Source organism: Bubalus bubalis, chromosome 4, assembly GCF_019923935.1.
Source record: "Bubalus bubalis isolate 160015118507 breed Murrah chromosome 4, NDDB_SH_1, whole genome shotgun sequence".
Classification (NCBI taxonomy): domain Eukaryota; kingdom Metazoa; phylum Chordata; class Mammalia; order Artiodactyla; family Bovidae; genus Bubalus; species Bubalus bubalis.
In genome coordinates this window covers 161,302,504-161,315,542 of record NC_059160.1, presented here as the reverse complement: position 1 = coordinate 161,315,542, position 13,039 = coordinate 161,302,504, and the positions used below count along the sequence as shown (strand labels likewise).

Here is a 13,039-nt window from a genome sequence, read left to right as displayed (position 1 = left end):
TTGATAAGGAAGCAGCTGATTTGAACAAAAACAGACCTAAAGGCCATATGCATTATATTTCATCCAATAGCAGCAGACTACACAATTTTCTTAAGCACCTATGGCCCATTTTCTAAAGTAGATCATATTTTAGGCTCCAGGTAATTCTTGATAAATTTAAGGAGATCAAAATCATGGCATGTGTTTTTTCCAAACACAGTGGTATGAAATTAGAAATGAATATCATGAGGAAAGCTGGAAAATCCTCAAACACATGAAAAGTACATACCACACACGTCTGTAACCAGTGGATCAGAGAAGACTTTTTCAAAACAAAAATAGACAAATACCTTGAACAATGAAAAAGTAAAGACAATATATAAAACAAAATCATGTGGTATGCCTCAAAAGCTTTTCTAAGGATGACATTTATAGAAGTAAATTATTATTTTAAGGAAAAAGAAATAGTTCAGCCTAAGGAACTAAATAAGCACAAAGTTAGTAGAACGCAAGGATGGTTCAACACACACCAAACAATAAATGTGATGTCACATTAATAGATTAAAAGAAGAAAGTCATATGTCCATGTCAGCAGATGCAGAAAATGCATTTAAATGAATGCAACATCCATTACTGATAAAAACTCTCAACACATGTATGGAAGGACCATAGCCCAACAAAAAATTCCATATATGACAGTTCACCAATTAACATCAACCTTGATATTGATCGAACCCAGATCTCCTGTATTGCTGGCAGATTCTTTACCACTGAGCCAGAAAATCTTAGAGACTCCACAAAATAAATTAGATATAATCCACAAATTCAGTAGAGTTGCAGAATAAAAAGATCATAGAAAAATTACTAGCATTTGTATGGAGTAACAATGAAGGATCTGAAAAAAATGAAGACAGCAATCCCATATACAATAGTATCAATAAAACAATTAAAGATAAATTTAACTGATAGATGAAAGAGCTGTATATTAAGAGTATAAGACATTGATAACAGATACTGTAGAGGGCATAAATAAATGGAGAGATGATTTATGCTCATGGATCAGACTAATCAATATTGGTGAATTGTTCAGACTCCCTAACGCCGTCTATGCCCTCAGAGCAATCTCTGTCAAGATTGTTTTAAAGATGGCGTTGCATTCATCCCTGCCTTTCCCTGATCAACTCCGCAAGCAAGTTCTTGAAGCTAGCACACCCATCTTGAAGCATTTCTTCAGTTTGTGAGATGTTTGCTGGACCACACTCCACTGAGTGTTCTGAGTTTTTGTCATTAAGAAATATGTGTCCTGAGCCCAGGAGGACCTGAGGCATGGGCAGCTCTGCTCCTTCCTCACAGGGACATCTTTTAGGTTCAACTCAGCTTCTTCCTCTTGCCCTGCCTCCTGCCCCACCCGTAAGAGGCCTCACAACTACCTGCCCTGCTCACTATCTTGACAAGTGTTTGTGACACGTGTTTTGCATATTTCACCTCCTTCCATCTTCCATATACCTGGAGGGTCATCTTCCTCCTTCACCGATGAGGAGGGCCCAGATCCTGCCTCACTAAGCATCCTGCCCAATGTCCCCTGCAAGGAGGTGGCACAACCAGGATTGAAACTCAAGTGTGTGTCCCCAAAGCCCGCTTTGGTTGCACTGGCCATGTTACCCTCCCAGAGCCCCCAGTGATGAACAGCAAACCAACCATGTGACCCAAACACCAAATGAGGGCACGTTGAGAGTTTAAGCATCCTTTCCTACCTTAACTCTAACTTCTCCTGAGTGTTTATTTACTCCATGAAAAAGTCAGATTCTTGTCTAACTCCCTTGCACTTCTAACAGCTCCTGAGGAAATATAGGACACCCAAATATGTGTCTTTGGGTCTCGTGTGCTTTGTCATCCTGAAAGGACATCCAAACTGCGCCACCGTCAGCATCTGAGCCTCTCCTAATATCATCTCAAAACTGATTCCTCAAAGGAAATGCCATGGACATCTAAGATTAGTGTTGGCCAATGTTCCTTGAAGAGAGACAAAGGCAGACACATCACTGTACTGAGTGACCTTGAACTGATCACTCACCTCTCTCAGCCTGAATTTCTCATCATTATGCTGAATTTGGGCTAAACTATGTTCACAGTGCTTTCCAGATCTACCAGTGTATAACTAGAGCTGGGATGAAGCTAGAGTAATTACTTTTTTAAAAGCTCAAAATTAAAATTAAAAAATAAGAAAATGTATATTTTAAACCCTGAACATAACACTAGCAAATGAAATCCAATAAAGTACAAAAAGGGCAATACATGAAGACTAATTAAGGTTCACCCCATAAATGCAAGTCTAATTCAGGTTTGCAGTATCGATATAATTTACCACATTGGCAAAATGGAGAAGGGAAACATGATTATCTCAAAAAAGGAAGAAAATAGTTGGAAACAGTTCAAGTTCAGCATCACAATGGGAGCAGGCTAACAAAAGGCAGCCACACAAAATGCATTCTCACAACTAACATTACGCTCAGTGCTCAATGGGGATGGTGTCTCTCTGGGATCTGAAACTTGACCAGGAAGCCATCTCTGCCTTGAGAGGGTGCCTGCATCAGTGTGGGCAGGATCCTGTGTAGTTGCTCTTCTGATCGAAGTCCTCTCTCAGAAGCATCAAGTGGTGTCCGATGAGGACAGGGCTGTAAGATAAGTCAGGACTGGGACTTTCAACTCTATAGGTACTAAGACATGGGGTCCTACACATGAACATTCTCTGTAAAAGGCTGCTGACCACATGTAGGTCCACATTCCAGGCTTACCAAGCACATAGTCTTTCAAGAACTAATTGGAAAAGGCTCTGGCACCTGTTACCTCCTTCAGACAGGAGACTAAATCTCAGAAAGACCGATCACATCATAATGAGGGAAATACAAATGACGACCACAAAGGAAGGCTACATTGATCAGAAAATATATAAAATATGACAATATCAAGTGTCATGAGGAATGTGAAGCTAGGAAAATCTAATAGGCTCTAGGGAGAAGTACACCAGATTTCTTCAATTCCAAAACACCATTTATATCAGATACTCCATTATTTTAAATACCGCTCCAAAAATGCTTTTGATCACTTCTAATGTTTATTTTGCATGTTGAAAGATCTAGACTTATTAGAGGAGGATTTTTAACATATATCAGTCTTCCTTTATGCACATAAAAATGAAGAAAATAAAATAAATTGCTTAAGGTATTTCCAAAAAGCTTTAAATTCATATTCTTAGCTTTTTAATCATGTTTTATTTAGACTTGTGTATGCCCACATAGAACAGAGAGAAGCCATTGCCACTCAACTTTCCCTGATTTCTGGTCACAGAACCTAGGAGCATCATAAAATAGTTCTCGTTTCTGTGACTCAATTTGGGGTGATTTGCTACACAGAAGAAGATGACTGAAAATGTCCCACATTCACAAAGAACTTTGACATCCTTGCAAGGCTTCTTTCCCTTCTAGATCCTTCTATCCATCCACTGGGTCACACAAGTAACCACCGCAGCACTCCAGGCTGCCAGTTTTTTACCCAACAGTGATGGTCTTATGTAAATCATCTCAGCTGCCTTCTTTTAGTTGACAAAAAGGCAGGCTTTTTGAAGGAATTATGGCCGAGAATGTTTGGGATAAAGAACAAACGAAAGCTTTATCTTACTCCACAACCATGCCTCCCTCCTGGGATTGTCAGTAGGCAGGACCCTGAGCAGGCCTACGGGTCACAAAGTCGCCATGCCAACCATCCTGTCCCTCATAAGGGACACCACCGCAACTCTGCCTCCTTGGGGCGGAGGAGGATTGTGCAGAGAGAGGGACCACCCCCAGGGCCAGCCTCTTGCCTCTCCTGCACTCGGGCAGATACCGGGGGGCCTGCAGCACCAGCACACCTCAGTGAAAGGGCTGGAGGCGGGGGGCCCCTGGGAACCAGCGGAGGTAGCAGATGCCACGGCCTGAGATGGCCTGATGGCCAGGGCCAGTGGGACCACGGCGGGTGCCAAAGAAAATGGGGAATGTTGGGCCTGGGCTGCTGGGCTCCATGCTCTTTCTGATGCTCGGGCTGCAGCCTCTACCGCTTAGCCGAGGGAGATCCCTGCACCACCCCCCAAACTTGAGAAGCTTCCACCTGGGCTCCAGACATCACGAAAGCACCTGGGAGAAGCTGAAATCCTGCAAGGGTGTCTTTGACCTGTACTTCATAGTGGACGCGTGAGTGGCTCTCCTACCTGGCCCAGGTGCTCTTCAGGGAACCTCTGTCTACAGGACCACTTCATGGCAGTGGCAGGGCCACTGATGAGACAAGAACAGTCTTGATTAGACCCAAGGAACAGACCTCTGTGTCCTCCTTGTTCCTGAGTTAGGAGTGCCCTGGGTCTTTGTCCCCTGGGACTTTTATATTTTGGAAAGTAAACAAAAGACCACAGGGTTTCTGGATGGCTGTCAGTCTCTCCGTCAGCTTGACCTGGATCTGTGACCTGCATGTCCCTTAATCAGCTGGAGGGGCAGCTGATTGCCAAGAGCTGTCTTCTCAGCATTTGGGAGAAGCTCACTGTGATTTCTGGGTTTGTTTGGTTTCAGTTTTTTAATTTACCCCAGTGACTTCTATTTCTACTGCCTCCAGAGAGATTGGCATGTCATCTGTTAAACATTCTCATGGTGTCACTGCTTACAAGTCCTTTGATTTGTAGGTTCTAAATGTCTTGCTGCTTTCTTTGACAACTTGGACACCCTCATGAGTGCTTGTGTTTGCTTTCTGAACAGTTTGGTCTGTCTGCCTATGGCCTTGGGAAACCTGGGCCTCTTATTAAGTACCTTCTGGCAATCAAGGAAGGAAAGGGAGGGGCAGGGCCTCAGACTGGAGAGGTTGCCTTGGTTCCATTTTCAACACCTCTGTGGGACTGATGATGATGTGTGTGTGTTCATCACTCAGTCATGTTCAACTCTTTGCGACTCCATAAACTGTAGTTCGCTAGGCTTCTCTGCCCATGGAATTCTCCAGGCAAGAATAAAAGAATGAATTGCCATTCCCTTCTTCAGGGGACCTTCCGACCCAGGGATTGAACTTAGGTCTCCTGCATTGCAGGCAGATTCTTTACCATCTGAGCTACCAAGGAAGCCCAGGGCTGAGGATAAATTTTATTCACTCAGTAGTGACAGTGACATGACTCTCAATATCACTGAAGCTCTTTACAGCCCCCAAATCCCTTTAATGCGCATCTGCTATCTTTAAAACATATGGAGGCAGAGTAGGGGGTGTATTTGCATTTATAATCGACTGGAAAGAGGGCGGGCGCCTAGACATTGGATAAAGTAGCCCAGAGGCTGGTGAGAGTAACAGGACTGAATCGTGGATTCTACAAACGGGAAAAGGAGCTGAGGGTCAGGGAGACGTAAGTCTAGATTATGGCTACAGTGGAATACACCAGGCTTATCTGAAAGCACAGCACATTCCTCAGGCCCCACTGTCTTAAGCGTCCTCAGTCTCCACCCTGGCACTAAAGTTAAAGACAAAGGGAGCAACTGAAAGCAGAACCAGGAAGGGCCTGAAGCTTTCCCTGCTGGTGGGGTATCATGATGCCAGGACAGCAGTGTCCCAGGCCATGTTTAGCCCCTCCCCAGACAGTGGTCCCAGAAAAGGCTTTCAGTGTCCAGAGTGGCTCAGCTTTAAAGCTGATGGGAAGAAAATGGAAATAAAATGCTATAACACCCTCCTTGGCCTGAGGCTGTGGTGCCTGTTGGAGGCCCATAAGTGAGGGATAGGAGAGCCAACACAGCAGAATTTTTTAATGCATCTTTCCTTATCCCCTTGTCTTGAAGCCTTAAGTACAATGATCGACCCTCCTGGTTTGCCACCCGAAGTTCCTCACCCCCGTTGGTCACCCTCCCCAGCACTCACAGTGATGAAAGTCACCACTAGGGTGACCACTGAGGTGCTGAGGGAGTGTGGCAGCCTTGCACTGCCTAGGATGGGAAGGATTTGCTCAAGTCTCTCCTGGAATCTGGGGAGGCAGAAACTGCACCCACTGGATGGATGCTCCTCATGTCTCTGACTCAGGTCTTCTTTGTTTTCAGGTCACAGAAGGCAAAAGATATTTGGGAGGACATTTGCCAACTAGTGGATGAGATAACGACAAAGTACACAAAGTACGGCTGGGGTTCCTCTTCTGGGCTGGGCACACAGCTCTCTAGAGTTGGTGGTCGTGGGTCTTCCTCTTCCGGGCTGGGCACACAGCTCTCTAGAGTTGGTAGTTGTGGGTCTTCCTCTTCCAGGCTGGGTTCACAGCTCTCTAGAGTTGGTGGTCGTGGGTCTTCCTCTTCTGGGCTGGGCACACAGCTCTCTAGAATTGGTGGTTGTAGACGTCCCTTTGCTCAGGAGCACAGAGCCTGGAGCAGGGGGTGTTCTGAAGCAGAAAGGACACAGCACTCTGGTTCTATCAGGTCTTAACAGGTTTCTTGGCTCCTGTCTGTGAGTCAGTCCACATTGTAAGGGACACAGTCTGCCCTTGAGGACCTCACAGATTAAGAAACAGGAAAACCAGTAACCAAACACCGAGTTAAATGGTGCCAAGGTTTAAAACAAAAGTGCAAAGGAATTACTTTCAACTTTAAGGAAAAAGCAAGTATTCTTCTTTTTTGAAAGTCAAGTGTGACTTCCTAGGGGATCTGAAATTTTGGACTAGATTTGAAGAATGGGGAAAGACAGGGTAACGTGAACAAATAGCAGATTTCTTGTCGAATAAGTGGTCTGTTTGACTAGAGAGTACAGTTAACTATGGGGAAGGTTGAAAGGTGACTGGGACAGGAGAGCATGGGGCCAAAACCTTTAAGGCTCATAATGCCAAGCCAAGGGGCTTAAAATTCCTGCTCTGAGCATTTGGGAGCTACAAGCTGATTTTTGAGCAAGTGTCTAATATGATGCATGACGTTCTCCAGGTAGCAAAGTCTGCTAACAGTGGTTAAAATGATTTGTAACAAAAACCAAGAGCAGCAAGGAGCATAGCTAGGGACCTATGGTAGCAACTAAAATAAAAGTAATGTGGGTCAATGGACCACAAGACAGTGGAAGGAGAGAGAAGGGAGAGACGTGTGAAAGGCTGAAATGAGGTAGAGTAATGTCTTTGAGAAGGCAGAGGAACCAGATATCAAATTGCCAACATCCGCTGGATCATGGAAAAAGCAAGAGAGTTCCAGAAAAACATCTATTTCTGCTTTATTGACTATGCCAAAGCCTTTGACTATGTGGATCACAATAAACTATGGAAAGTTCTGAAAGAGATGGGAATACCAGACCACCTGACCTGCCTCCTGAGAAATTTGTATGCAGGTCAGGAAGCAACAGTTAGAACTGGACATGGAACAACAGACTGTTCCAAATAGGAAAAGGAGTACGTCAAGGCTGTATATTGTCACCCTGCTTATTTAACTTATATGCAGAGTACATCATGAGAAACGCTGGGCTGGAGGAAGCAGAAGCTGGAATCAAGATTGCCAGGAGAAATATCAATAACCTCAGATATGCAGATGACACCACCCTTATGGCAGAAAGTGAAGAGGAACTAAACAGCCTCTTGATGAAAGTGAAAAAGGAGAGTGAAAAAGTTGGCTTAAAGCTCAACATTCAGAAAATGAAGATCATGGCATCCAGTCCCATCATTTCATGGGAAATAGATGGGGAAACGGTGGAAACCATGGCTGACTTTACTTTTCTGGGCTCCAAAATCACTGCTGATGTTGATTACAGCCATGAAATTAAAAGACACTTACTCCTTGGAAGGAAAGCTATGACCAACCTAGACAGCATATTCAAAAGCAGAGACATTACTTTGCCAACAAAGGTTCATCTAGTCAAGGCTATGGTTTTTCCAGTGGTCATGTATGGATGTGAGAGTTGAACTATAAAGAAAGCTGAGTGCCAAAGAATTGATGCCTTTGAACTGTGATGTTGGAGAAGACTCTTGAGAATCCCTTGGACTGCAAGGAGATCCAACCAGTCCATCCTAAAGGAAATCAGTCTTGGGTGTTCATTGGAGGGACTGATGTTGAAGCTGAAACTTCAATACTTTGGCCACCTCATGGGAAGAGTTGACTCATTTGAAAAGACCCTGATGCTGGGAAGGATTGAGGGCAGGAGGAGAAGGGGACGACAAAGGATGAGATGGCTGGATGGCATCACTGACTCAATGGACGTGAGTCTGAGTGAACTCTGGGAGTTGGTGATGGACAGGGAGGCCTGGCATGCTGGGTTTCATGGGGTCACAAAGAGTCAGACACGAGTGAGCAACTGAACTGAACTGAACTGAATTTCTTTGATATGAACAGAACATGGGGAAGGTGGCAAGGAGGGAAAAGTAGTGAAGTTACAAAGAATATTAGAGTAGATAAGAGGCCAGTTGAGAGAATCATGCAAAAGTGGATGGGTGCCTATCTTCTGGTGCACATCCCATGTGCATGCCTGTGTGAGGGAGAGACAGAGAGAGAAAGAGAGACAGAAGGAGATTTGGAGAAGGGGTGGGAGTATAGGGATGGAGCAAGAGGGTCCCACATCTCCACAGGCCTCAGACTCCTTCACTAAGTTATAGGAACCTCCGGGGTTCAGGAAATAACCCCAAAGCAAAAGAGTTGGAATGGGAGTAGAGAAACTGGCAGGCACCCCCTTCCTGGCTCCTCACTGGCTTCATTTGCATATTCTTCTCCAGCCCTGACCTGCGGATGTCCTTCATCACCTACTCCACGCAGGGCCACATCGTCATGAAGCTCACCTCAGACAGGCAAGTGCTGTTTTAATCCCCCAAGGCAGGCATGGTGGGGGGGTCACAGGAAAAACCAGGGAACTGAGGGTTCCCTGAGACATCATAAGGAGCCATAAGGTGCAGACTAGGCCATCCTGGACTGTCAGTGTCCACTCTGACCCCCAGTCCTGGCTCCCTCCCACTGACCTCTGGCTGAGCTGGCACTGGTAGACCCCATGCTGCTAGATATCTCCACCTCCTCTAAGCCCAGCCCTCCGCCTGTCCTGTCCTCTCAGCCCTTTCTCCTTTCTTAGAACTGGCTCACTGTGAGGACTCCTGGGACCTGGAGGAGCAGATGCGGGCCCTCTGCGAACACTGGCCTGTGTTGGCTCCTGCTCCGTGTGTCAGTCTCTGCTCTGGGCCATGGGGGAAGAAGAGAGGCAGAGTCAGACCAGGCGGCAGGGATGGGCATGATGAAGTGCTAGAGCTTCCGTGGATTGACCCCTTGGTGGCTCTGAAACAAGGGAGCCCATGAGTGTGGTTCTGAATACCAGGCTGGGCTGGGGTCAAGAGGGCAGCATGACACAGCAGCATCCTGCTGCTGCAGCTGCTGCTGCTGCTAAGCCGCTTCAGTCATGTCCAACTCTGTGCAACCCCATAGACGGCAGCCCATCAGGCTCCCCCGTCCCTGGGATTCTCCAGGCAAGAACACTGGAGTGGGTTGCCATTTCCTTCTCCAATGCATGAAAGTGAAAAGTGAAAGTGAAGTCGCTCAGTCGTGTCCGACTCTTAGCGACCCCATGGACTGGAGCCTACCAGGTTCCTCTGTCCATGGCATTTTCCAGGCAAGAGTACTGGAGTGGGGTGCCAATGCACGTGCCATTCTCCACGTGCCCAAAGGCCTGAGGTGGAAGATAGGGAGCTCATGAGCATCCAGGAGCTCAAGACGCTCATAGTGCAAATGACTGAAACCCACAGAGTGTGGGGGTGCCAGTGCATGGAGACAGCACTCTCCAGGCCTGGCTCCCAGGAGAAGCAGGGACTGGGGCTTCCTGTTCAGTGAGCTGGGGAAGGTGTGGTTTTGTGTGTCCCTGTGGTCTGCATTATGGAGAGAGAGACCTGAGTGAGTGTGAGGTGCAAGCAGCAAGTGAGGGGGAGTTGTCAGGCAGGTGGAAGAGAGAGAGACAGGGGCCTCTGATAGAGGAGCTACCCGTGGGGGAGAGGAGGACTGCTGACTCATTTAGGCAGAGGATTCAGAGTCTGAACCAAGCGACCTGTGGGGGAGACTCCTAAGGGGCTCCCAGTCCTCTCTGGAGAGTGGAGGTGAGGCTGTCTTTCTCAAGGGAAAGTGTCAGAAGAGGAGTGGGGATGAGGGGACGGGAAAAGGGTGATGGAGTTTTAAGAAGTTAAGGGCTTCGTGGAGACATAAGCAGGCTAGTGTTCTCTTCATGCATGGAGATGGGAGTCGAGACTGAGCAGGTGGCAGGGAGGGCAGTCTAAGAAAAAGGCTGGTGAATAAGAGTTCCAGCATATTTGCAGGTGTTGTCAATGAAAGAGAAATCCTCCCAAAAGTGACAGGAAGAGTGGGATGGGGAAGGCCTGGTTTGGCCTCCAGTGGCCCTGGTCACAGGCCTCCTCAGTTCCCATGCTAGGTCAGGCAGGGCAGGACCAGGGGCTCTCAGATTTCAGCTCATGGCAGAATCACTTCTGTTTGAGGCCAGAGCCAGCTTTCAGGTGCCACGTTCTCTAAGACTTGCTGTGACAGGTGAGCCCATCACACAGGACAAACCTGAACCTAAGCCCCACACCCTGGCATGTCCCAGTCCCATCCCCTGTTACCTGCATTAACAAAAGCCAAAAGAGATCCCTGTGGCAGCCTGGGGTCACTGCTCTTCAGCCCTCATGGACACTCCTCAGGCCTCTTCCCCATTTATGGTCTATTTCTTCAGGAGCACATGAAGCCCAGGAGCCCTAGACTCTAATGGAGCAGCTCGACTATTTCCCTTAGCATCGATCAAGTGAGGGAAGTGTCTTGGAGGGACCCAGTCCACTACAGGGGACTGCAGCAGGGGAGGAGAGGACAGAGCAGGAGCATCAGCAAAGTGACTTCTCCAAACTCAGCCTTCCCTGTTGGAATGACCTTACTAGGGACCCCTTAGGTGCCAGCAGTACGGCCAGTCATGATGGGGGTGCCAGATCCATAGGTGTCCCCCTCACCGTGGATAGTCAAAGCTGGGTCCTTGCTGAGTCTCCGAGGTTTGGATGCCTGAGACAGTGATGAGCATGCTGAAAGGCAGCCATATTCATGGGACCAGCAAAGCAGCAGCATCCACAGTCACTGAGTAGGGGACAAAGAAGGATTAGGGTTAGTCCCGTCAGCATCAAAGACATGGGCAGAAGGGTCAGGACAGGACCACTTGTATCCTCTCTGGTCCAGGCAGGACTGGTGCAAGACAGCTGGGGCTGTTTTATAGCCATTAACTCTCGTTCCCCCTCTACCCTCTTTTCCGATATGTTTTTAGAACAAAAATACGTGATGGTCTTAAAAGACTTCAGGATATAGTGCCTACAGGAGCCACAAACATGCAGGAAGGATTGAAAAAGGTACAAGACAACTCTGAAAATTTATTCTGCTTTGTCAAGTTCTTAAGAGTGTTATTGGTTCATCCGCCAACATTCTTTCAATTTGTTGCAGGCAAATAAACAGATTCAACAAGCTACCTCAGAAGGTAAGCTGCCCGCTGACGTCACTGTGCTCAGGGGGGACAGAGCCAGGCCCGGGCCTCAGCGCAGGCTGGTGCACACCCTCCTCGGCCAGCTCCTGGCGCTGACTCTTGGAGCGAGCTCCTTGCCCTCTCTGTGCTGCAGGTTCCTCCTCCCCACAGTGAGGATGAAAAGCTCCCCCAGGGATGTTCCTGAGAACCACATGGAGTCATGCATTACATTCCTGGTTCTTACTAGATATCAAGTGCTTGACCTACAGTTGGGCTGCATGAAAAAGAAAAGAGAAATTCCAGGGACAGTAAGCAGAGTTCAGTTTAGGGAGCAGAGACCTTGGTGCCTGCTGGCTGCCCACACTCTGTCCACCACAGTCCTGGCTCTGCCCCTTTCCCTTCAGCCTCTCCCCTGTGGTTGACTCTCATCCTGTGTTGGTGTTTCCAACAGTGGGAAAGGCTGTGCTCGGCCCAGAACCATCGGCATGTAGGCTGTAGGGCTGCGGCCTCATCAGGAAGGAAGCGCAGGCTGCTGGGAAGGCAGGGAGCTGGGCGGGGCCGCTGCCCAAGCCTCTGGCAGTCAGTCTGGCTGCTCCTCCCTGAGCTGTAATGAGGGGCTTGTCCTTGCCAGGGGAGTAGCTGCAGGATAAAGGCTGTGCCACCTTGCCCTAGTGAGGGTCCGCTAGGAAGCACTCTGAGCCAGGCTCAGGCTCCTCACCTGTCAAGTAAGTCCTAGGCTAAGTCCTCTGTCCCTCCAGGCACTCTGGTGGCAGTTCTGGGGTCAGAGTGGCCCCTCCCCAGGAGGAGGAGGCACAGGAGCAGAGCGGCAGGCCTGGCAGCCTGAGGCAGGTCACTTCAGGTGCCTTGCTCACCAGGCCATCACTTGCTTCCTCTCTAGACAGGAATACTTCCAGCCTGATTATCACCCTGACTGCGGGGCCACTGCTACCAAGGACGTTACAGGACACAAAGAAGGAAGTGAGTCCTGTCCATCGGTATCAGCTTTGTGCTCCATGTGGTTGGGTGTTTCCACTCAAAACTTTTTTTCTCTTAGGCTCAACAGGCTCGGGATATGGGGGCCAAGGTTTACTGCGTGGGTGTAAAGGACTATGAGAGAGATCAGGTAATTCACAACAGATAACCAAGTGCCACGTTTGAGCCCAGCTGGCGAAAGCTTTCAAAGGCAGCTGTCCCAAGGTCACCCAGACAATGGCCCTCAACCTCAGCCCAAATGTTTGGACAACAGGTAGTCAGATGAATAGCAAGTGTTGTGTAAACCTACACACCAGAGCTGCGGGTGGAGTTTCCACTGTCTGGGGTGGGCTCCTGACAGGCGCCAGGGTGTGGCTCTTGGAGTCCAACATGGCAGGAGGCAAGAGTCTATGTCCTGAGTTGAGACTGCTGTGTTCTCAACTCCTGGCTGTTGATAACCATCTCCTGTCTCTTGTAGTTGAATGATATTGTAGAAAGAAAGGACCAAATGTATGGGACAGAGGAATTCAATTCTGCAGAAACATTTGTTACGTCGGTGAGTGTGGGCTAAACATGAGAGGGGAGATGGGCTGCCTTTTCCCCATGTCCCTGCCATCAGTCTCCCTGA

At 48.0% G+C, this 13,039-nt stretch overlaps 1 protein-coding gene across 1 annotated transcript; it reads left to right on the top strand.

The window, feature by feature from the left end:
* Nucleotides 1–3,774: 3,774 nt before the first annotated feature.
* LOC112584421 (anthrax toxin receptor-like) lies at nucleotides 3,775–8,780 on the top strand. The gene is made up of 3 exons (XM_044942030.1): nucleotides 3,775–4,205; nucleotides 6,069–6,140; nucleotides 8,693–8,780. Exons 1-3 carry the CDS (start codon nucleotides 4,003–4,005, stop codon nucleotides 8,778–8,780), a joined length of 363 nt encoding a protein of 120 aa, XP_044797965.1. The 5' UTR covers nucleotides 3,775–4,002.
* Nucleotides 8,781–13,039: the final 4,259 nt, after the last annotated feature.